Raw genomic sequence first — 24052 nt, forward strand, 5'->3', positions numbered from 1 at the left:
GTGGGGTGGGAGTCTTTGCCAACCTAAAGCAAAAAGTGACTAATTTCTGGCCTGCCAGAAAACAAATATCCCGAGAGCACCAGTGGACAGCAAGACAGAGAGTCTGTAATAAGAGTTTACAGAATGCATTGGGCTGGAGTGGTGGTGTGGAGCGGTAAGGTGTCTGCCTTGCAGGCACTAGCCTAGGAGAGACTGCAGTTCTATCTCCTGGGCATCCCACATGGTCCCCCAAGACAGGAGCTATTTCTGAGCACAGAACCAGGAGTAACACTTGAGCGTCACCGAGTGTGGCCCAAAAACCAAAAAAAAAAAAAAAAAAAAAAGAGTTCTCAGAAGGAAGAGGTAGCAGGCAGCCTCCAGACTCAGGGAGAGAGTCAGTCTGCCTTCAGCAGGCAGGGTGCATGGAACAGGGGCTTCTGGGAAGTACATGTCCTGGCACCTTTGCCCTGGATGGTAACAGATGGCCCTGTATGCACCTCGCTCCACCCTGGCCTTCCACATGCCAGTGACAAATTCTGATGGTGATTGGCTTAAGCAGGATCTGAAGGGTCCCAAGCTCAGAGGTCCCATCTAGTGTCCCTTGCATGCTCATCTTACAATGGGTGCTTACAATGTCCCTTCCCCAAGGCCCATTCAGCTTCCTCAGAGCATCTGTAACAGAGATTGGATCCATCTTCCCTTTCCCACAATAAGCTTTGGAGATTGTGGATTGATTATGGATTTGGAGATCATGGCTGGAGAGATGTCTCAAAGGGCTGAAGTACCTGCTTTGCATGCCAGACACCTGGGGTTCAAGGCTCAGCAACCCTGGGAATGGCCCCTGAGCACTGCTAGGTGTGGTCCCTATCACACTGCTAGGTGTGTGTCCCTGAAACACAGCTATACACCACAGTGGCATCCTGTGAGAATCTGGGAAATTCCTCAACTCCTTGTCACACCAGATCATGCCAAGACTACACTGCCATTGTCTGCTATCTTGGTTTTTTTGGTTGGTTGGTTGGTTGGTTTGGGGGGTTTTTTTTGGGGGGGCACACCCAGTGGCACTCAGGGATTCCTCCTGGTTCTGTGCTCAAAAATCGCTCCTGACTTGGGGGACCATATGGGATGCCAGGGATCAAACCCAGGTCTGTCATGGATCGACCGCATTCAAGGCAACACCGTACCGCCATACTATCTCATGGCGGGTTTGTTTTTTTTAATGTTTGAAACTTTATTTAAACACTGTGATTTACAAAGTTGTTCATAACACAGTTGTTTCTGGCCTTCCAGCACCAATCCTACTACCAGAGGAATCTTCCCTTAACCCATGTCCTTATTTTTCCACTCCCCATGCCCCAGGCTTACCCCCTCAGCAGGCACAAATTAATTTACCTTCTATTGCTTATCACAACCTAGATCTCACGATGCTGTTACTAAAGCTGCTGGCTGAGGATTTACAGAGCTGTTCAGTGCTGGTTAAACCTGTCTTCTCGTTTTGCTCATTGCGCTTAGGGAGCTTCTACGTGACTTTTTCACTGAATTTTCTGTGCTCCTGGGGCTGTCAGTACCATGAAATGTGGAAGTGTCAGGTGCTCCAGAATCTGTCAGACTGGGATAATTCGGCACCTTGGCATCTCTTGGAGAAGTGGGTCATTTACACGCAATAGAATGTGGGGAGGGCGCAGCTGATATTCACCCCAAGGAGACTCTTGAAACCTCAGCCTAAAACCCCGCTACCTACCACCAGGACAATTCGACAGCATCTCCCCACTGCCCTCTTGACCACATTCTTGCTGCTGTCTTCCCTTTCCTCTGGCACGCCACATCTTTTTCCCACCCCAGAGCCTTTGCACATGCTCGTTCCCCTCGAAGAGTGCTGCCCTTCAGTTATTGGTAGAGCCATGCCACATGGCTCAGGAATCAAATTGGCATCTCCTGCTCCCAAACCTGTCACCACCTGCCCTTCTGATGTCTCTCAAACATCACCTTTCAGGGAGAATGAAAGCCTAGTGGTCCTGAATCTCTCTATCTGTCAGTCTGTCTATCTATCTCTCCCCCTCCTCTCTTGCCTCTCTCTCTTTATCTATCTCTCTCCCCTCTCTCTTGACTCTATCCATCTATCTACTCTCCTCTCTCTTGCCTCTATCTCTCCCCGCTCTCTCTCTCCTCTCTATTTATCTTCCCCCCTTTGAGTCTCCTCTCTAACAATCCTCTATCTCTCCCCTTTCTCTCTTGCCTCTCTCTCCTCTCTGTCTATCTCTCTCCCCTCTCTCTTGACTATCTATCCATCTCTCTATCTCCCCTTTCTCTGACCTTTTTCCCCTCTCTCTATCTCCCCTCTCTTTCGTGTATCTCCTCTGTCTGTCTGTCTATATATCTCACTCCCCTTTCTTGCCTCTCTCATATCTCTCTTCTCTCTTGCCTCTCTCTCCTCTCTTTTGTCTCTTTCTCATATATCTCTCCTCTCTTTTTCTCTCTCATCTCTCTCCTCTTTCTCCTTCTCTAATCTCTCTCCTCTTTCTCTTTCTCTCTCTCATATCTCTCGTCTCTTTTTCTTTCCTCTCACTTTCTCTAATATCTCTCTCCTCTCTCTCTCCCCTCCCCCAGTGCTTCCATCTGGGCCTGACACTCAGTATAAGTTGGTTGAATGAACAAACCTCATTAACTCCAACTGCTAGTGACAGTATTTACTGTGAACATTCCTCTCTCTCTCTCTCTTTTTTTTTTTTTTTTGCCCAGTGTGGCTGTAAGTTAACAACTGTTCTTTTCTCTGCAAAACTGTCATTGAACCACTGCCAAGCATGGCACACACACTTATATGCATGTGTGTGTGTGAGAGAGATTCATCTCTGCGTAGATAGAAATTAAATACAGCTCAAATAAAGATGCCCCTGAGATAAGGGCAGAGCAGAGCCCAAAATACCGACCACGTCTCCCTCTCGAGCACTTCTCAGGAGCCCAAATGTAACCCAAAGTTTCCTGGCTGTGTGCCAGCTCCCTGGGGCCACACCCACTTCAGGGCAGGGGGGGGTTCTCAGCCAGTCTGTCCACAGCTCACCCAGGGGTGGGGGTACCCAACAGAAGAGGGAGGTGGGGTCCCAGCAGAGTCGGGGTCCACTTTCTTCTCACTCACCTGCCAGCTTCTCCCCATCCCACCCAACCCATTTTTGCTCCTTATCTGCCCAACCACATCCTGCCATGTTCAAGAAAGAGGACTTGGGGGCCGGAGAGATAACATGGAGATAAGGCGTTTGCCTTGCATGCAGAAGGTCGGTGGTTAGAATCCCGGCATCCCATATGGTCCCCCGAGCCTGCCAGGAGCGATTTCTGAGTGTAGAGCCAGGAGTAACCCCTGAGCACTGCCGGGTGTGACCCAAAAATAAAAAAAGAAAGAAAGAGGACTTGGGGACTGGAGAGATAGCACAGCAGTAAGACATTTGCCTTGCATACGGCCGACTTGGCACCTGGGATGGACCCAGGTTCGATTCCCACCATCCCATATGGTCCCCGGAGCATGCCAGGAGCGATTTCTGAGTGCAGAGTTGTAAGTAATCCCTGTATGCTGCTGGGTGTGGCCCAAAGGCAAAAAAAGAAAAAAGCAAAAAAGAAAGAGGAGGACTTTGGGGAAAGTGGCTTTGGACACAAAGCCCTCAGCAAGTTCAGGACCTCCATGTTTCTATTTTGTCCCAGACAAGGGGACAGAAGCAAACATACTCCGGAAGGGAATCTTCAGCATCTGGGAGAAAGTGAGGGTTGATTTGCAAAATCTTCCAAAGCTGTCCCGGGCTCCCAAATTAGCAACCCCACAGCGCCCCTTGCTGGCTGATAATGCTACTAATTCGCCTCCTGGGCCACCAGGCAGACATAGTTTTGCTCTCCAGGAACCAAAAGCTGCAGGGGGCTCAGCTCAGGGAGCCCAGCAGGACCCACTGATTGGCAGGTCAGGTGACCTGAGAGGGGGAAAATGTGCCCCTGGAGAGAAGAGGGGAACCCCAAATCCCAACATCGTCAGCCACACCATGGTGTCTGCCATACCATGCCATGCTTCAAGCATGATATGCTCCTTCTTCCCCACTAGAAAAATTTTAAATGTGCCAGCGCAACTATTTTTAATAATGGAGGCTATTTGCAGCACAAAGGGCTCTTGGCTGTGCCAAAAATTTCAAAAAATAAAAAACGCCTTTAAATAGCGAGTCCCATTGGTCTATTGAAGTGTTGGACGTAGATAGAACTGCTGAGAATGGAGCAACTTCCTGTTGAATAGCAAATGTCTCCTCTAGTGACTGAACTGGGGACCATAGCACTGAGACTTACTTAGATATGACTCTGTAAAGATGTCCCCTCCAGGGCTCAGGTTTCCTAGCACCTTCCTCAAGTTCCTTCTACAACCTTCTCTAGCCAGGCACCCACCTGTAGCTTTCCCCACCCCACAAAACAGCAGAAACCCCACAGGCAGATTTCAAATATAATTCTAGGAGGTCTCCCTAGGATAGACCTCACATACGTATGTACATCCGTGAGGGTACACACAGGACAGAGCTGGGACAAATGTCCCTTTTCATCAGTGACACGAGGAAAGGAAGCAAGAGAAAGCAGCAGAAACTTAGTAGAAACAAGGGAAGAAAGATCCTGGAGGGGCCAGAGAGATAGCACAGTGGTGGGGCATTTGCCTTGCATGCGGCTGACCCAGGAGGGACCTGGTTTGATTCCCGGCATCCCATATGGTCCCCCAGCCTGTCAGGGGCGATTTCTGAGTGCAGAGCCACGAGTGAGCCCTGAGCACCACTGGGTGTGGCCCCAAAACCAATCAATCAATAAAGTTAGAAAGAAAGAAAGAAAGAAAGAAAGAAAGAAAGAAAGAAAGAAAGAAAGAAAGAAAGAAAGAAAGAAAAAGAAAGAAAGAAAGAAAGAAAGAAAGAAAGAAAGAAAGAAAGAAAGAAAGAAGAAAGAAAGAGAGAGAAAGAAAGAAAGAAAGAAAGAAAGAAAGAAAGAAAGAAAGAAAGAAAGAAAGAAAGAAAGAAAGAAGAAAGAAAGAAAGAAAGAAGAAAGAAAGAAAAAGAGAGAGAGAAAGAAAGAAAGAAAGAAAGAGAGAGAAGAGAGAGAGAAAGAAAGAAAGAAAGAAAGAAAGAAAGAAAGAAAGAAAGAAAGAAAGAAAGAAAGAAAGAAAGAAAGAAAGAAAGAAAGAAAAAGAAAGAAAGAAAGAAAGAAAAAGAAAGAAAGAAAGAAAGAAAGAAAATTCTGGAGCAGAGTTGCCCGAATCCCCAAAAAGGAGTCTAAGAGAGAGAGAAAATGGGGCCACAGCCTGGGGACTGGGCTTGGCAGTAGGACAGGGGATGATATCCTTGCTGGCCTCTGTGGGGTGGAGAAAGTGTGGGGTGGAGAAAGGGAGCCAGACACATGCTCAGGGTCAATGGGAGCATTGTGGGGGAGAGTGGATGGTCCCCCCCCTTCTCACATCAACCACCCACCTTGCAGCCGCTCCACCATCTTCGTGCGCCTCCACACCAATGGGAACCCAGAGCTGCAGTATCAGCCTGGGGACCACCTGGGGGTCTTTCCTGGTAACCATGACGACCTGGTATCTGCCCTCATCACTCGGCTAGAAGATGCTCCACCGCCAGACCAGCTATTCAAGGTGGAGCTGCTAGAGGAAAGAAACACAGCACTGGGTGAGCATGTCCATTGTCAGGCAAGCACATGGGGTCCTAGGGTGAATGTGAGGGTCCTGGTCATGCACGTGGGGTCCTACCTGGCACTTCCTGGGCCCCAGCTTCAGATGACTGAGCCACAGTTCTTGGCTCTTCAAGTCTCATCCTACCTCCACAGCCCTGGAGAAATTTACCTGCAAACAGGGATCCAAATCCAGCTGACAATGGCATGCCACAGGCACTGAGCAGCTAGGGCATAAAGGCCAGGCAGGGCATGAGTTTGGAGCATGGGCTGGCCTATGAATTGAAATTTTCTAGAAGCATTCAGATGAGGGAAACAGTCAGTCAGTACCAGGGTGGCATTAGGGCCTCCTCCGTGGAAGTTTGATTTCTGTTGCTGGTGCAAAAAAAAAAAAAAATGTGCCAGTTTCAAGGATGGGATCCAAGGTTCAGGGTTAGATGGGTGATGTTGGATCAGCTGAGGCCAGTAAGACAAATGCACTTTTCTACAAATTGAGGAGAGAGAGAGAGAGAGAGAGAGAGAGAGAGAGAGAGAGAGAGAGAGAGAGAGAGGAGAGAGAAAGAGAGGAGAGAGAGGAAGAGAGTGGAGAGAGGAGGGAGATAGGGCCCATGGACCAAGTGGTCTCAATTGCATTGGTGGAGGAAAAATAAAAGAACAGAACTAAATGCCCGAGCCAAAGTCAATGACAATACAATCAAGAGACCCAAACTACAACAAGCTTTATACAAAAGGGACCTGTTACACTAGTAGTCCAGGGGGCTATGGGTGGAGGGAGGTATGGGAGGCCTGCTGGGAAGAGTGGCGGAGGGAGGTCAACACTGGTGGTGGGAATGGCCCTAATTCACTGTCACTATATGTCTGAAATACAACTGGGAAAGACTTGTAATTCACAATAATCTCAATTAAAAATAAAAAAAAAGAGGAGAGGGCCCGGAGAAATAGCACAGCGGCGTTTGCCTTGCAAGCAGCCATTCCAGGACCAAAGGTGGTTGGTTCGAATCCCGGTGTCCCATATGGTTCCCCCGTGCCTGTCAGGAGCTATTTCTGAGCAGACAGCCAGGAGTAACCCCTGAGCAACACCGGATGTGGCCCAAAAAACAAAAAAAAAAAGAGGGGGCCAGAGAGATAGCCCAGCAGTAGGGCATTTGCCTTGCACACAGCAGATCCAGGACGGAAGGTGATTCAAATCCCAGCATCCCATATGGTCCCCCGAGTCTGCCAGGAGCAATTTCTGAGTGCAGAGCCAGGAGTAACTCCTGAGAGCTGCCGAGTGTGATCCAAAAGCAAAAAGAAATTTTTTATTTTTTGTAAAAAGGGAAATAAAGAAAGCTGTGATATCTGGGGCTGTGCTTTAGGGGAATCCCAGACAGTGGAGCTGTGGGGGGTGGCCCCCCCTGAATTTCTATTCAGAGTTGTGTGACCCAGGGCGCTGTCCTTTCCGTCTCTGTGCACCCATCTGGGCACATTTCCCCTGGTGAAGGGGATCAGGTGCTGATAATTCATTAATTCATACCATAAAATGCCCAGCCCGGATCAGGGAAGAAAAAAAACATGACAGTGGGTTTCTGCTCCCCAAAGCTGGGGTCCCACACATGGGGACACGCTGATCCCCAGAGAGCTGCCAGAGACTTAGTGGTGGATCACTATGTAGACTGTCCAGGGCACGCAGATCATGAAGACATTTGCTTTTCTGGTTTGAGGCGGTTCTTTTGCAGGTTTTTGTTTGTTTGTTTGCTTGTTTTGGGTTCACACCGGCGGCACTCAGGAGTTACTCCTGGCTCTGCGCTCAGAAATAGCTCCTGACAGGCTTGGGGGACCATATGGGATGCCAGAGATCAAACTGGGGTCCATCCTGTGTTGGCTGCGTCCAAGGCAAGTGCCCTACCACTGTGCTATCGCTCCAGCCCCTTGCAGGTTGGTTTTAGACCAACCTGGCACACAAGAGGCAATGACATTGATCGCAGATGTGAGGTGGGCATAGAAGGTGGATCCCCCCTTTAGGAATTTCATAGCCCTGGGCGCTCCATCTCCCCCACCACATTCCTTAGTGCGGAGTGCGCCTCCCTGACCCAGAAGGCAGCCGGCAGGATCTCAGTTTCCCCCCATTCCTTCCTTCCTCCACCTACCTGGCTCTCTGCCTTATGTCTCCACCCAGGAGTCATCAGCAACTGGACAGACGAAGGCCGCCTCCCTCCCTGCACCATTTTCCAGGCTTTCAAATACTACCTGGACATCACCACGCCACCCACGCCATTGCAGCTGCAACAGTTTGCTTCTCTGGCCAGCAGCGAGAAGGAGAAACAGCAACTACTGGTCCTCAGCAAGGTGGGTCCCAGCCCACATAAACCCCAGGACTTGTGGGCCAGCAGGTGGCAACCGTCAAACCAGTCTCTAGGAGGATGCTTCCACATCCATTCAGTTTGCTGGCCAGTGGGGGCCCTTCTCCCCTGGTTCTGAGCCAGGCCCGGTTTGCCCACACTTCACTGGAGGACGGAGTGTTCTCCTCCTGATGCCCAAACACAGAGACGCACACACGCTGACACACGCAGCCCAGTTCGCAAAGCAGGAACCAGGTGTAGGGCGCTGTGAGTGGAAGCTTGCAGCTCTCTGAGCTGGATTCCAAAACACCCAGACTCTGAGCTGGAGAGATAGCACAGAGGTAGGCATTTGCCTTGCATGCAGCCAACCCAGGACAGACCCGGGTTTGATCCCTGGCATCCCATATGATTCCCCGAGCCTACTAGGAGCAATTTCTTTTTCTTTTTCTTTTTCTTTTTGTTTTGTTTTTTGTTTTTGTTTTTGTTTTTGGGCCACACCCGGCGATGCTCAGGGGTACTCCTGGCTGTCTGCTTAGAAATAGCTCCTGGCAGGCACGGGGAACCATATGGGACACCGGGATTCGAACCAACCACCTTCGGTCCTGGATCGGCTGCTTGCAAGGCAAACGACGCTGTGCTATCTCTCCGGACCCACCAGGAGCAATTTCTAATTGTAAAGACAGGAGTAACTCCTGAGTGCTGCTGGATGTGGCTCAAAAGCCTAGATATGATAGATAGATAGATGATAGATAGATAGAGAGAGAGAGGTAGGTAGGTAGATAGATAGATAGATAGATAGATAGATAGATAGATAGATAGATAGATAGATAGATAGATAGATAGATAGATAGATAGATAGATAGATAGATGATAGAAATGTTTTGGGGCTGGAGCAATAGCACAGTGGTAGGGCATTTACCTTGCACACGGCCGACCCAGAATGAACCCAGGTTCAATCCCCAGCATCCTATATGGTTCCCCAAGCCTGCCAGGAGTGATTTCTGACTGCAGAACCAAGAATAACCCCTGAGTGCCTCCGGCATTAGCCCAAAAACCATATAAATAAATAAATAAATAAATAAATAAATAAATAAATAAATAAATAAATAAATAAATAAATAAAACACCCAGGGACCAGAGAGACATGCAGCAGTAGGGCGTTTGCCATGCACCTGGTTGACCCAGGACAGACCTCGCTTCAATCCCCGGTATCCCATATGGTCCCCCAAGCCAGGAGCAATTTCTGAGCACAGAGCCAGGAATAACCCCTGAGCCTCACCAGGTGTCGCCCCCCCAAACAAAACAGACTCACCCCCACTGGCCTCCCAGGAATCCGAACCAGCCCTGAGCAACGCTGCACCCCAGTCCCTGCATCCCTCTGGGCCTGCAGGCTCCGACTCTCTGCCTCCCACAGGGCCTGCAAGAATACGAGGAGTGGAAATGGGGGAAGAACCCCACGGTGGTGGAGGCACTGGAGGAGTTCCCGTCGGTGCAGATGCCGGCCACGCTGCTGCTCACCCAGCTATCCCTGCTGCAACCCCGCTACTACTCCATCAGTTCTTCTCCCGACATGTACCCGGATGAGGTGCACCTCACCGTGGCTGTGCTCTCCTACCATACCCGAGGTGGGCAGGCACAACCCACTGCTTCCTCTGCCTGGGCCCTAGGGAAGAGACCGGGCAGCGGTTCAAACCAGGAGTTGCCCCTTTCTTGCAACCCTCCAAAGAAGTCAGCTAGAGCCAAGGCTGACCCACCCCCATTGGGAAAGGCCCAATATTCTGTTTCCCCTCCTCCCAGTGCACCCAGAGTCTGAGACACCCAGCAAGCATTGAGATCCCTGAAAGTACTTTGTTGTTGTTGTTGTTGTTGTTGTTTTTAATCATATCTTTGGGACCAGAGCGATAACACAGTGGTAGAATGTTTGCTTTGCACTCGGTCAACCCAGGACAGAACTGGATTCGATCCCTAGCATCCCATATGGTACCCCGAGCCTGCCAGGAGCGATTTCTGAGTGCAGAGCCAGGAATAACCCCTGAGTAAGGCCAGGTGTGGCCCAAAAACACCAAAATAATATTAATATTAATAATATATTTATTTTAGGACTGTGATTACAAACATGTTTGTAATTGGGTTTCAGTCATAAAAATAGAACACCCCCGTTCACCGGTGCAACCTTTCCACCACCACTGTCCCCCATCTCCTTCCTCCCCTACCCCCTGTCTATCTTCTAGACAGGCATTGTACTTCTCTCACTTACTACCATTGTCATGACAGTTGTCATGTGTAGTTATTTCTCTAACTGCACTCACCACTCTTTGTGGCAAGCTTCATATCGCAGCTGGTCCTTCCAGCCCTCATCTTTATTGTCTCTGGACATTATGACAATTGTGATAAAAGTGCTAAAAATACTTTGACCACAGCCCCTCAGAGGCCTCGAGCCTGATCCTTTCCCCCCACAGCCCTGCAGAACCCTGGGCATTACCACAGTCACTGGTTGGGCCCCCAGTTTCCCTTCCCAACTTCCACCCTGCAAGTGCTCTGACCCCGGGGAGTAGGGGGAGGCCTGTGGATGAGCCAGAGCCCTTCCCTGCCTCCCTCAGATGGAGAAGGGCCCGTCCACCACGGCGTATGCTCCTCCTGGCTCAACCGTATCCCAGCTGGTGAGAGCGTCCCCTGCTTCGTGCGTGGGTAAGTGGCAATGGGAGAGGGGTCGAGCCCTGAGTAGTTCTTTGCAAGGACTGGGGGAAGGGGGGGGTGTGGAGGTGTCCACGGAAGGTCAGGGATCAAATGTGACCTCAGGCCATCAGAGGTACTGTGGAAACGGCACCCCTGTCGGAACCCGTGCTGGGGATATTTGTGGTCACCGCAGCTGATCATATCATGGCATAGGGGATGTAGCTCTCCCAGAAGCATCCAAGATGCACTCCCAATGTTAGTTATGCCAAGGCAGGGACCCACCCTGCATCTTTCTGTGCTCTGGAAGGAAGATGAGAAGGTGGAGGGGTAGCTAGACCAGCAGCTCTCTTCACATCTCTTTATACCCAACTCCCTCTTCCTCCACAGCGCCCCCAGCTTCCACCTGCCCAGGAACCCCCAAGCGCCCTGCATCCTGGTGGGCCCTGGCACTGGCATCGCCCCCTTCCGGAGCTTCTGGCAGCAGCGGCAGTTTGACATCCAGCACAAAGGTGTGTTTTTCTCCCCAAGAGGCACATTGGGACCCCGACCTCAGATCCTTCCCTCCGAACAGAAGTGAGCATGGTGATGGTGATGGGGGCCTGGGGTGGGGAAGGGGTGCATGAGCCCCAATAGAGCCCGCACCCCACCCCATCACACCTGGGTCCCTGCTGACCCCCCCACTGCCTGTCCAGGACTGAGCCCCTGCCCCATGGTGCTGGTCTTCGGGTGCCGGCAGGCCAAGATGGATCACATCTACAAGGAGGAGACACTGCAGGCCAAGAGCAAAGGGGTCTTCCAGGAGCTGTACACGGCCTACTCTCGAGAGCCAGAGCGGCCCAAGGTATGCAGGCCTGGCGGGCACACGTGTGCACATGTGCATACTTGCACATACACACCGTGACCCCCTAGCCATGACCCATCCCACCATGACCCCCTCATACCATGACCCCTCTCCTTGCTGTGACTTCCCCTCCCACCGTGACCCCTTCCCACCATGACCCCCTCCTTGCTTTGACCCCTTCCCACCGGGACCCCCTCCCACCGTGACCCCCTCCTCACCCTGGTCCCCTCCTCACTGTGACCCCCTCCTCACCATGACCTCTCTCCTTGCTGTAACTCCCCCTCCCACAGAGACAGCCCTCCAACCATGATCCCCTCCTCACCTGACACCCTTCCCGCCTTGACCCCCTCCTTGCCATGATCCCTCTCACCGTGACCTCCTCCTTGCCAGGACCCCCTCCTCACCCTGACCTCCTCCTCACTGTGACCCCCTCCTCACCATAACCCCTCTCCTTGCTGTGAACTTCCCCTCCCACCATGATCCCCTCCTTGCTTTGACCCCTTCCCACCGTGACCCCCTCCTTGCCATGACCCCTCTCCTTGCTGTGATTCCCCTTCCCACCGTGACCCCCCTCCTCGCCGTGACACCCCTCCTACCATGACACCCCTCCTCACTGTGACCCCCTCCTCACCATGACCCCCATCCTCACTGTGCCCCCCACCCTGCAGAAGTACGTCCAGGACATCCTGCAAGAGCAGCTGGCGGAGCCCGTGTACCGGGCGCTGAAGGAGCAGGGGGGTCACATCTATGTGTGCGGGGACGTCACCATGGCCGCGGACGTCCTCAAGGCTGTGCAACGTATTCTCGCTCAGCAGGGCCGCCTCACGGCCGAGGACGCGGGCGTGTTTGTCAGCCGGCTGCGGGTGAGTGTGGCCGGCTGAGACTGGTGGGTGCATCAGTGTCCCCAGGCAGAACTGGGGCCCAGGAAACTGATGATCCCCCCCTCCACAAAGGCGAAATGACACACACAGGGAAGGCATCATCACCCAGGGAGAGGACAATGACAGGTCCCTCCCTCTCTGACTGCCCTGGGCCTCCGTGCAGGTGGGGCACTGAGCAAAAGTCTCACCCCAGGGGCACTTGAGAGATAGAAGCCACCGGTGTGAGTTCTCCATGTTGTGTCCCCCAAATTTACACAGAGACTGGGGGGCAGCTCCACCAACTGACCCTCTGCACAGTTGGGCCATGGGCCCTAAAGTGGAAAATCAGGGCCCCCCACAGCCACAGTGCTCCAGAGTCACCCGTGTGTCCAGGCACATCCTCTGGGCCAGCTGGTGCCTTTCAACAGGTGGCTGAGTGGGACCAGAGCGACAGCACAGCAGTAGGGCATTTGCCTTTCACACAGCCGATCCAGGACCGACTAGGGTTTTATTCCCAGCATCCCACATGGTCCCCTGAGCCAGGAGCAATTTCTAAGTGCAGAGCCAGAAGTAACACCTGAGCATCATTGGGTGTGGCCCAAAAGAAAGAAAACAGGTTGTTGAGCCCCGGCAGAGGAGAAACCTTGAGATCCCACCCTGTGGTTGAGAGAGAGGCTGCAGGGGATACTGGGGGGGGGGTATTAGCCGAGGGGTACAGAACTCTGAGAAGTGCACACCTGAATGGACAGATGGACAGGTCGAGGCACCTGTGGGTGGCTGAGGAATGGGTGGACAGACCAATGAACAGGTGATGTCCTCGTTTAGACCCTCCAGCATGGTTTTGCATCTCTCTGAGCCTCCCTACTTACACCTGTCACCCCCCCCAACACCCTTTCTCCTGTTGAACCCCTCAAAGTCTCAAAGCCACCACCTTTGAGTTTTGCCACCCACCAATGCTGGAACCCACGAGATCAGGCTTCTGGGACCCCAGACAAAGGAGCTTCCCAGCAAAGAAGTGCCAGGACACTCTGCAGACAAAGCTTTGGGTGCCCTGCAAGTCTCCCAGTTGGTGGGGGAGATACTCTGCTTACCTGCTGTGGGCATGTCCACTCCTCAACCCCATCCCTGCCTCTGTACCCCTGTTGCTGCTGGCCTGGCCCAGGAGGAAGACTGAAGGGGCACGTTAGAGAGAGGCAACAAGCTTTGGGGGACTTCCTGGCCTTCCCTGCAAGAGGGATGGATTTCTCCCCAGAAGTTTGTTCTTTGCCAGTCAGGTAAAGGGGAGGAGCAGCACAGGGTCTTTCTGAAACAGCTTTGGTGGTCCTCACTCTCTCAGAGTTGTCTTCTGCAGGGGTGTTATATCCTGGGGTTCATGCTATCTGGCCCTGTTGGTGCCCCAAGCTGCAACTTAGGGCTGTTTTCTGCCCCAGGATGACAACCGATACCACGAGGATATTTTTGGGGTCACCCTGCGAACATACGAGGTGACCAACCGCCTTAGATCCGAATCTATCGCCTTCATCGAGGAGAGCAAAAAGGACACAGATGAGTAAGCTGCTCCCCCAGAGCCCCCCACTTCCCTGTGGGAGCTAGCTGGTAGGCAAGGGTACCCCCACCTCCTGAACCCTAGCTTCCCCTCCACTCCCAAGGTCCCCAGACCCATAACATTAGCATACCCCCGACCTGATTTTAAAAATGCACATTTAGGGGCCAGAGCAATAACACAATGGTAGGGCATTTGCCTTGCATGCAGCCAAACCGAGATGGACCCGGGTTCAATTTCCAGCATCCCATATGGTCCCCCAAGCCTGCCAGGAGCCATTTCTGAGCACAGAGTCTGGAGTAACCCCTGAGCACCGCCGGGTGTGACCCAAAAAAAATTTTAAATGCATGTTTATTGATAGAATAGCACAGCACAGAGTTTGCCTTTCACAGCATCCTATATGGTCCCCCGAGCCTGCTAGGAGTGATTTCTGAGCAGAGTCAGGAGTAACTTCTGAGTGCCTCTGTGTATGGCCCAGAAAGTGATAAAAAAAGGGGGGGGGCACATTTTTAACTACCTGTTAAAAACGGATATTTCTTTTTTTTTTTTTTTTTTTTTTTTTTTTGGTTTTTGGGCCACACCCAGCAGTGCTCAGGGGTTACTCCTGGCTGTCTGCTCAGAAATAGCTCCTGGCAGGCACGGGGGATCATATGGGACACCAGGATTTGAACCAAACACCTTTGATCCTGGATAAGCTGCTTGCAAGGCAAACGCCGCTGTGCTATCTCTCCGGGCCCCCCCCCCCGCAAAAAAAAACAACAAACAAACAGACATTTCGGAGCCGGAGAGATAGCATGGAGGTAAGGCGTTTCATGCAGGATGGTGGTTCAAATTCCAGCATCCTATATGGTCCCCTGAGCCTGTCAGGAGTGATTTCTGAGCATAGAGCCAGGAGTAATCTCTGAGCACTGCCGGGTGTGACCAAAAAAAAAAAAAAAAAAAAGGACATTTCCAGCCCCACTGCACGCTTGCTGAGATTTGGGGTACAGAAGCTTTAGGGACCCCCTCTAGGGGGGGTTGAAGCACCTTTTCTGAGAGCCCCTGCTGTGGATGCCCCCTTCCTCTGGGAAGCTAAATAACCCTAACCTGGGCTTACATCATGCCCTGCCATGCCCGTGTGGCTGGAAACTTTGCTCCTGGAGACAAATAAAAATTGGTGGGTCTGGAGAGATAGCACAGTGGTAGGGCATTTGCCTTGCAATAGGCCAACCCAGGACGGATGGTGTTTTCAATCCCAGCATCCCATATGTTCCCCCAAGCCTGCCAAGAGCAATTTCTGAGCACAGAGTCAGGAGTAACCCTTGAGCACAGCCAAGTGTAACTCAAAAACAAAACAAGCCAAAAAAGCAAATGAAAGTTGGACATCTGGTCAGTTCATTCCTTGGCCAATGCTGCAGTACCCCTGCAAGACAGGGGTGAAGTAGAGCATCCCTGGTGAGCCCCAAGACGCATTCCCCCTTGACTGATCACACTGTCCTTGCCCTCCCCTGCCGCAGACAGTCATGACCCCTGCATCAGTTGTGCTCTAATCTCTGCTCCCCCAACCAGCAACACCATCCCTCAGGCCACCCCCATGTAGACGTGCCCAAGTGGAGCTTATTCAACATAACTCCTGGACCAGAGAGATCATAAAGAGGTTTAGAACTGGGCCACACAGTGCACCACATCCTGGCTCACTCCCCAGGACTGTATAGGGTCCCCCAAGAACCACTTGAGCACAAAGTCCCTGAGTACAAAGTTCTTCTATCTGGCTAAGCACACAGAGTCAGTCTTTTCAGATGAGCCCCAGTCAGGGAGAAGGTCCTCCAAGGGTCCCCAAGGCCATACTGGAGAGAAAATTTCAGCCCAAAGATCAGAGGGTTCCTACGGATCCCCTGGGAGCAGGGCTGACTCCCCCCCCCCCCCCGACCCCTGGCTAGAAACTTGACTAACTGTCTTCTGCTCCCCAGGGTTTTCAGCTCCTAACTGGATGACCTGTCAGAAGGCAGTTCCGCACCCTCGGGGGACATGCGGGTTTCTTTAGCGCGGACACTACTGGACCTTTGCTCAGGGCCCCTGGGGTCCCCCGCTCTGCCTCTCCTGCCATGTCCTGGTTCTCCGCCTGCCCTGGGCTGTGGCTCTCCATGGTTTCCGGACCACCCTGACCCCATCTGGCTTCTCCTGAGCGTCCGCTGCCCTTAGCTCGCGCAGTGTCACCCACCGGCCATGTCCCTCATGTCCTGCCTGGCAGAGAACCATATGCACAGCTCCAGGGGCTACGTCACTGTCAAGACCTCCCTGCAGGGCCCCGAAGGACCCACCCACCTTCCCAGCCACCTGCAGAGACAGCCGCCTCTGTCACCTGTATCCCTGTGCCATGTGGGTCACATGTGGGTCATATGTGTACCTTTGTGCGTGTGCCAGGGCCCCATCGATCTATTCGTGTTTTCCAATCAGGGTCTGCACCATGTCCTGCATTGTTTGTAGGTCCCCTACTAGTCCCAGTGAGGGAGGGTCAAACCCTAACTGAGGGTGCCTGCTGGAGAGAAAGGTCGCCACCAAGGTGAAAGGAAATCAGGCTCTGGACAGGGGCCCCCCGAGATGGACTGACTAACACTCCTGCCCAGCCAGGAGGATCCAAGGAACCTCCCTGCTTTGTCCCTTTGCCACCCTGGCCATGCCTGTCCCTGTGTCCCCTTGTCTCTAGAATCTGGGATGGAACAAACCCTACTGGACCCAACCCTCACTCAGGGGGTAGGAACCTTCTAAAAGGGAATCCTGCTCCCAAAACTGTTGGCCTGAAGAAAATAATCATGACAGATGAATCCTCCTCTCCCAGAAGCTCAGGCCCAATTGATCTCGGGGTACCAGTTCAAGTCCCTTTGGACATACATCAAAGTCAGTAGCACTAGTCAAGAGCTACGAGCAATTCTCACAGCCCAGCCCTGTGTTTCCTGCAAGCTGTTGGGTCCTCCTCAAAGGTGGGGTTCCCCTGGACATCCCACAACTGGCCTGTCTTTCTTGATGCTTCATTTTGGCCTGCCCAAGAGAAAGATATCTCTGGAAGGGCCTTTAACTGATTGTCTAAAAGGTTTACCAGGAGGGGGCATCTTCCAAAAGCTTCCGGGTCAAAGCTCAAACTCTAACTAACCCTAACTCTCCTTCCTATGCCCATGCCCCGTGCTGTGCCCCCACAGCTGTGTGCCATTCATGAACACCCCGGCCCACTGCCAGCCACGAAGACTCAGCTCCGCATGCCCCCCTCACTCTCTTAGCCCTCCTAGGCCCCTCTTTCGAAGTAACCCCCATGCGTAATGTCTGGTCCAAGCAATTTTGTTCATGGGCACTTTCCTTCTAACCCTTCACACTTTTGGAGAAACCCCCCCCCCCCCCCGAGATCACAGACACCCCCAGGGGCTGCCTCTGTCCAACAAAAGCCAAGTGTTCCTGTTCTGGGGTCGAGGGAAATGTTTTCTGATGCATCTCCCTACCGGCTGCTAAACAGACAGAGAAGAAAGGGGTATATTTTATTGGGGAGTCCAAAGAAATGTTTCTCTAAGCAGGATTGTCCTCTCCTCTCCCCAAGAGTACTTCGGTCTCTCCCACGGCTTTTCTGTAACTGAGGACTCTCGGAGACACTAGACTGGCTGCCCCCATTGTCTTTTGCTGGAATTCCCGGTCCCAAAGCTGGGCTGGCCAGAGTGAGACTTGGAGGCAAAATTTTCAGTTCATGTTCAGTCTGATTCCAAGTGGGTAAATGCCACCCTCTGGTGGCCAACTCAAATTCAGTCCCAGGAGTTCTGGGTGAGCAAGAATGGGGATGGGGTGGGTGCTATGGAAGGATTGGCATCCTCTCTTCCCCTCTGTCCACAGTGGGCCAGCAATAGCATGAGCCCCATCTGACCTCAAGAATCTGGATAGCAGGAACGAGCCCCCCATAAGAGACTCTGATCAGTAAGCATCCAGAGCCCCCCACTTTGGGTTTCAAAGGAAGCAAAAGCTTCTTTTAAAAAGCTCCTGTCTGGGTGTGGGAGGTTCCCCAGGATAGCTGTGGCAGAGGCCTCCAAGCCGATTTATTGCGGGAAAATGATTCAGACCCACCGAGACATTGTCAGGAGCAGGTCTGTCCTATCCATCGGCCTCCCAGCACATCTGCACTGATAATAGCACCCAGACTGCCAGGTGAACCCCAAAAAGACCCAAAAAGTTACAGGGTGTTCTCTTTACTCTTAAGGGCACAGAAGGAGTACAGAAGGGGTTGCAAGGGGGTAGTCACAATTCTCACACTCCCAGGGTTTAAGGACGTGCCAGGGTCCCCCCCCACACACACACACAAATACACAGTGGATCTAAAGCAGCTATGCCAGAAAGCAGGAAGGCCAGGCAGTCCCAGACCCCACACAGCCAGGCTTGGGCAAACTCAGGGGTTGGGGAGTGTGAAGGGAACAGAGATGTGGAATAGGGAGAGAAATCATCCACCTGGACTCCAAAAGTCCCAGGGGTGAGGGGTGCAGCATAAGCAGGATTTTCCCCCACCCTGTATAGATGAGTAGTTGGAACTGAACCCAGAAAAATAGGTAGCCAAAGGGGCCAGAGCGATAGGACAGCAGTAAGGCATTTGCCTTGCATGTGGCCAACATAGGATGAACCTGGTTCAAATCCTGGCATCCCATATGATCCCCTGAGCCTGCCAGGAGTGACTTCTGAAGACAGAACCAGGAGTAACTCCTCAAGTGCTTCCAGCCTATGACCCAAAACAACAAACAAACAAAAAGGTAGCCAGAGACCCATCACCAGAGCCTGATACACTGTTAAGTCCCCTGGCAGGACTTCTGGCCACAGGACCTGTACGAGGAAGTGAGAAGAGTTCTAAGGAAGAACTTCAAGGAGAAGAAAGGGGCCAGGCAGAGGAGGACAACGTACCTTCCAGGCCAGGATGAACCCTTCCAAGAGATAAGACAGACCACAGCCCTATGAACAGAAGGATGGATAGGCTGAAAACAGACAGGCTATGCTTTTGGTTACAAGGTTCTCCTGCTCCAGGTTTCCCAAAGGTCAGGTGTGTCCTTGGTCCAGAGCAGGCCATATGGGGGCTCTTGAGATATCACCAGGCCCAGTCTACTTCCAGGAGGGACATGCTAGATGCCTGGGTCCCCCCTCTTGAGGCTCTCTGTCTGCCACACAGTGGCCAAACCCTGGGCCCGCACAAAACTTTCTCTGCTGTGGCAAGTTTGTGCGTCAAGCAGATCTGCTAGCAGGAAGCCCCCTCCACCAGCTCCCTAGGTCACAGAGCTCCCCAGTCTTCTGGAAAGACCCTAAAACTAAAACATCTGCTTGACTCAAAGGGGAAAGATGGGACCCAGAGCAATAGAACAATGGAGAAGAAGCTTGCCTTTGCAGCAGCTGACCCAGGTTTGGTCCCTCAGCATTGCACAGGATTCCCACTCAGCCTACCAAGAGCGCAGAGCCAGGAGTAACCCCTGAGTATCACTGGGTATGGCCCCAAAAGACAAATCCAAATAATAGGGAGTGAAAAATCAGGCCCAGGGGCTGAGGAAGCCCAAGTCTGAGAGGCCAGGGGACTCCACCTGGACACCCCACCCCCAAGCCTCACAGGAATCACAAACTGGGCTTTGAGAACTTGGAGGACCTTTCCACTTCCTCTCATTTTCTTTGCATCCTGTGGCCCACAGTATGCCCCTTCATCAGAAAAGCTTTTGCTCCCCAAATACAGATGCATCCAAGCGCCCAAGTCAGCTTTCTGTCCCCCAATGCTGAGGGTCTTTTCTGTGAGGTGGGAATGTCCAAGCCCTTGTGAGCGGATGAGATGGTGTTTACTGCCTCTCATGGAGGCCCAACACTGAGCGGGTGAACTAGCCGGCAGGTACCCCCTTAATGTTCTGTACCCCAAAGGCTTCTAGAATATGACTCAGCACAGCCAAACCCTGCACAGGGCAGCTCCGGCTCCTTCTCAGCGCCTCTGTGTCTGCAGCTGGAGAATCTGGGGGACCTGTCCACTGCCACAGGAACCCTCAGACGAAGGCCAGAGTTCAAAGGGGCCTTCCAGGGCTTCTCATAAGCTGCCCACTGAATGAGGAACCTGGTCTTGTTACTGAGACTTGAGGATGAAAACGTGCGAGACTTCACAGACAACCCCCCAAGACAGCAGGATGAAGATCCGTTTCAGTGAGACCCCAAATTCCCCACCCCAAAATCCAGGGCTTCTGTGCTGCTGGCCCTCTGCCCGCTCCAAAACACCCAGGTCTATACCATTTGCACTCCTCTTGTCAAGTTGTCATCGCCATTGTAAAGTCCAATTTTTCTGGAATGTTCTTTGATACATGTTGGGTTTTTCCATTCTGAGGCTGGGGAAGTGGGCAATGCTGATGTCTCTCTCTCTCTCTCTCTAACACACACACATATGCACACACGCATGCACACACAAACTGTCAGACACGTGGACCCCATTTTTGAACTCGAAGCTGCTAATCCCTGCCCCCGATCCCCTACACACACACATACACACACGCACACATACAATACATGTCCCACATGCCCCAGCCCCTTCTCCGGGGTCGCCACTGCCCCCTCTCGCCTGGCGAGGTTTGTTGGGTTGAGCTCGCCGCATGCTCCTCTGTAAAGTGCTCACCTTCGACTTGGACAACCACACAAAGTCTTGTCCCGCGTGTGCATCATGAATACAATATTAAAACGTGGGTTCCACCAAGCCGCCTGGCCTCTCTCTATCTCTCTCTCCTGGCAGGAACCCTATGGGATGCTGGGGATCGAACCCAGGTCAGCCACATGCAAGGCAAATGCCCTTTCTGTGCTATTGTTCTGGCCCTTTTATTAATTTTTGAAGGAGGCCATAGGCAGTGCCGGAGTCAGCTGTGTGTGCGGCCAATGTCTTCCCTGCTGCTGTTCTCTCTCTCTCTCTCTCTCTCTCTCTCTCTCTCTCTCTCTCTCTCTCTCTCTCTCTCTCTCTCTCTCTCTCTCTCTCTCTCTCTTCTTTCCCTCTCCTCTTTCTCCCATTTCATTGCTCTGGCTCTTTCCCCCCAGCTGCCCCCCCCCAGAAAGCCCATGGTACACTGGGGGAGAAGGGAAACAGTGACTGGGGGGTGGGAAGAGAACCCAATAGGCATCAACCAACCCTGCCCACAATTCTGGAGTGGACTTTTCAGGGCTGTCCAGTATGGGACAAGGAAACTCAAGGCTTGGGGGACAGGAGAGATGGTATATGTGGCTGACCCGGGTTCCATCCCTAGCATGGGGCATCTAGTTCCCTGAGCCCTGCCAGATGTGGTCACTGAAGTGAGAACGAGGAAGGAATAAACAAGCCCAGAGCTCTACCAGGGTGAGCCAGAAAAACTAGCCCCAGAGGCGATGCCGCTGTACTTATCCATCCCTGAGCCACCCTGATGGACCAAGAGGCTTGAAGAGGGCTGATGCTCAGACCTGGAGTTTATGCGAAGCTGTGGGGTGGGCGGGTTTCACCATTCAGGCTCTTCCACCACCGCATCCCTGAGCCTCAGCCTCAAATCAGTCGTGAGATTTGCTGAAATCAGAGCTCAGCCCTGCCTGCCAGAAGTGACTTGCTAATGGAAGGGCTAGGCAGGGTGGCTTTCTGCAGGGCCTGCGTCTCTCACCATTGTTCCTCTCAACTAAAAAGTTAGGAAACTGAGGCACAAGGAGATTTTTTTCCCCCCAAGGGCCAGGTCAACTGAACTAGGAGATGCTAGAAGGGGCATTTGGACGCTGATAGTCCCCACCCCTTCCCCCAACCCAAATTTGTGTTCTTCACAACCACCACCCTGAGGCTACCAGTTGCACAGACAGTCACGACTCAGGTTCTTGGCTGTGTGACTTAGTGTAAGTGGACAACCGTCTCTGACCCTTTGCTTCTCTAGGGGCTGTTCATTTCCATTTTGCTGCATTGCTACAGGAATGTGTGACTTGAGAGGGTCAAGGTGCATGTATCTCTGACTCTGACTGGCTGCTGCCTGTTCCCTGCTCCTTCCTCTGACTGAATCCTCAACTACTCTCATGGAAACTCTCTACAACTTAGCTCTTGAGTCTCTCATGCCTCCTCACATCCGTGTCCTCACAAGGCATGCTAAAGTGACAATTCCAAGCAGGAGTAATAGCACAGCAGGCAAGGCGTTTGCCTTGCATGTGACCAACCCAGGTTCAATCCCTGGCATCCCCTGAGCTGCCAGGAGTGATTTCTGAGTGCAAAGCCGGGAGTACCCCTTGAGTGCCACTGGGCATGTCTTAAAGTGAAAAATAATAGTAACAATAATAATAAAATGACAATTCTTTTTTTTTTTTTTTTTTGGTTTTTGGGCCACACCCAACGTTGCTCAGGGGTTACTCCTGGCTGTCTGCTCAGAAATAGCTCCTGGCAGGCACGGGGGACCATATGGGACACCGGGATTCGAACCAACCACCTTTGGTCCTGGATCGGCTGCTTGCAAGGCAAATGCCGCTGTGCTATCTCTCCGGGTAAAATGACAATGCTTAAGGGTGAAGGGAGAGAGAGAGAAAGAGAGGAGGGGGAGAAAGAGGAATAAAGAGAGTGAGGGAGAGGAGAGAGAGGGAGAGAGAGAAGGAGAGAGGGCGAGAGGGATAAAGAGGGAGAGGGAGAGAGGAAAAGAGGGGGAGAGAGGGAGAGAGAGAGAGAGACAGAGAGAGAGAGAGAGAGAGAGAGAGAGAGAGAGAGAGAGAACAGAACAGCAGCTATGGCGCTTGCCTGGCCTATGGCCGCCTCCAGCAACGTGTTTGATCCCTTTAGCATGAATTATCCCCTGAGCACCACTAGCACTACTCCTGAACACAGAGTCCCTGTACCCTTGAATAGCCCCTGAACATGGCTGAGTGTGGCCCAAAGATCCCCTCTCCCAACCATCACCAAAAAAGACAATTCCTGGCCTCTCCCTCATCCCATTGCCCACTGGTGCTCACAGGGATGGGGCAGGATAGGGTTGGGCCAAGCCCAGTCTCAGGGCTGGATGGAGACAAATTAACATGTTGATCCCTCCTCTTTTGGGGGGTGAGGGTCTTTGTTTCCTGTAACCAAGTGAACTATTCCAGCTTACACGGAAACCCCAAACAGTCCAATTACCTCAAATTAAGAGGAGAAAGGGGGGGTGTTGGGAGCCCTTGGAGGTTTATAGAGTACGGGGGGAGGAGGAATGTCACAATCAGTGAAATGGCAAAAATAAAAAAAAAGTAGTGCTTTTTGTTTCCTTCTAGTGTTCCTGGCCATATTGTAAAAGACAGGGATGGTTTCTTTTTTGTTTTGTTTTGTTTTGGTTTTGGTTTTTGGGTCACACTCGGTGACACCCAGGGGTTACTCCTGGCTTTACACTCAAAAACTGCTCTTGGCTGGGGGATCATATGAGATGCTGGGAATCAAACCACTATCAGTCCTGGTTCAGCCACATGCAAAGCAAACAAACGCCCTACTGCTGTGCTATCTCTCCAGTCCCAGGGAAGATTTTTCTAATCAGCGATTGATAAAGAGCTTAGCATGGCCACTCACAGGGAATCATTCTCACTAAAATCTCCAGAATCACCTCAGATTAAGTCCATCAAATAGCAGGAAAGTTGGGGCCAGAGCAGTGGCACAGCCCTAAGGCATTTGCCTTGCACGTGGCTGATTCTGAACGGACCTCGCAGTTCGATTTCCTGCTGCCCCATATGGTCCCCCAAGCCAGGAGCAATTTCTGAGCGCATAGCCAGGAGTAACCCCTGAGCATCATCAGGTGTGGCCCAAAAAACAAACAAAAAAATAGCTGGAAAATTTAGCCAGAGTAATCAGTTAAACGACTTTATAAAATCACTTTTATTGTCAGGGATAGGAATAATAGCACTGCACATAAGATGGTTGCAATGCATGAGGCTATCCTGGGTTCAAGCCCCAGGACCAAAGAGGGTCTCTGAGCCCCCACAGAAAAATTGAGCCCTGAGTACTACTAGGAGTGGTCCTAGCCCCCTAAAATAATACGAATTTTTATTTTTGGTTTTAGGGCTACACCCAGCTGTGGCGCTCAGGGGTTACTCCTAGCTCTGTGCTCATAAATTGCTCCTGGCACGCTCAGGAAACCATATGGGATGCTGAGGTCTGAACCCGAGTCCATCCTGGGTCCGCCACATGCAAGGCAAATGCCCTACCACTGTACTAACT

At 52.1% G+C, this 24052-nt stretch overlaps 1 protein-coding gene across 1 annotated transcript in view; it reads left to right on the plus strand.

The window, feature by feature from the left end:
• NOS1 (nitric oxide synthase 1) overlaps positions 1-18596 on the plus strand; it is an 86869-nt gene extending 68273 nt beyond the window's left edge. Inside the window, exons 22-30 of the mRNA XM_049788893.1 lie at positions 5455-5648; positions 7805-7974; positions 9382-9592; positions 10568-10655; positions 11031-11152; positions 11336-11484; positions 12153-12347; positions 13775-13893; positions 15837-18596. Of these exons, the coding sequence (XP_049644850.1) occupies positions 5455-5648; positions 7805-7974; positions 9382-9592; positions 10568-10655; positions 11031-11152; positions 11336-11484; positions 12153-12347; positions 13775-13893; positions 15837-15852 (1264 nt within the window). The 3' untranslated portion in view covers positions 15853-18596. The remainder of the gene's footprint in view (positions 1-5454; positions 5649-7804; positions 7975-9381; positions 9593-10567; positions 10656-11030; positions 11153-11335; positions 11485-12152; positions 12348-13774; positions 13894-15836) is intronic.
• Positions 18597-24052: the final 5456 nt, after the last annotated feature.

Source organism: Suncus etruscus, chromosome 15, assembly GCF_024139225.1.
Source record: "Suncus etruscus isolate mSunEtr1 chromosome 15, mSunEtr1.pri.cur, whole genome shotgun sequence".
NCBI lineage: Eukaryota > Metazoa > Chordata > Mammalia > Eulipotyphla > Soricidae > Suncus > Suncus etruscus.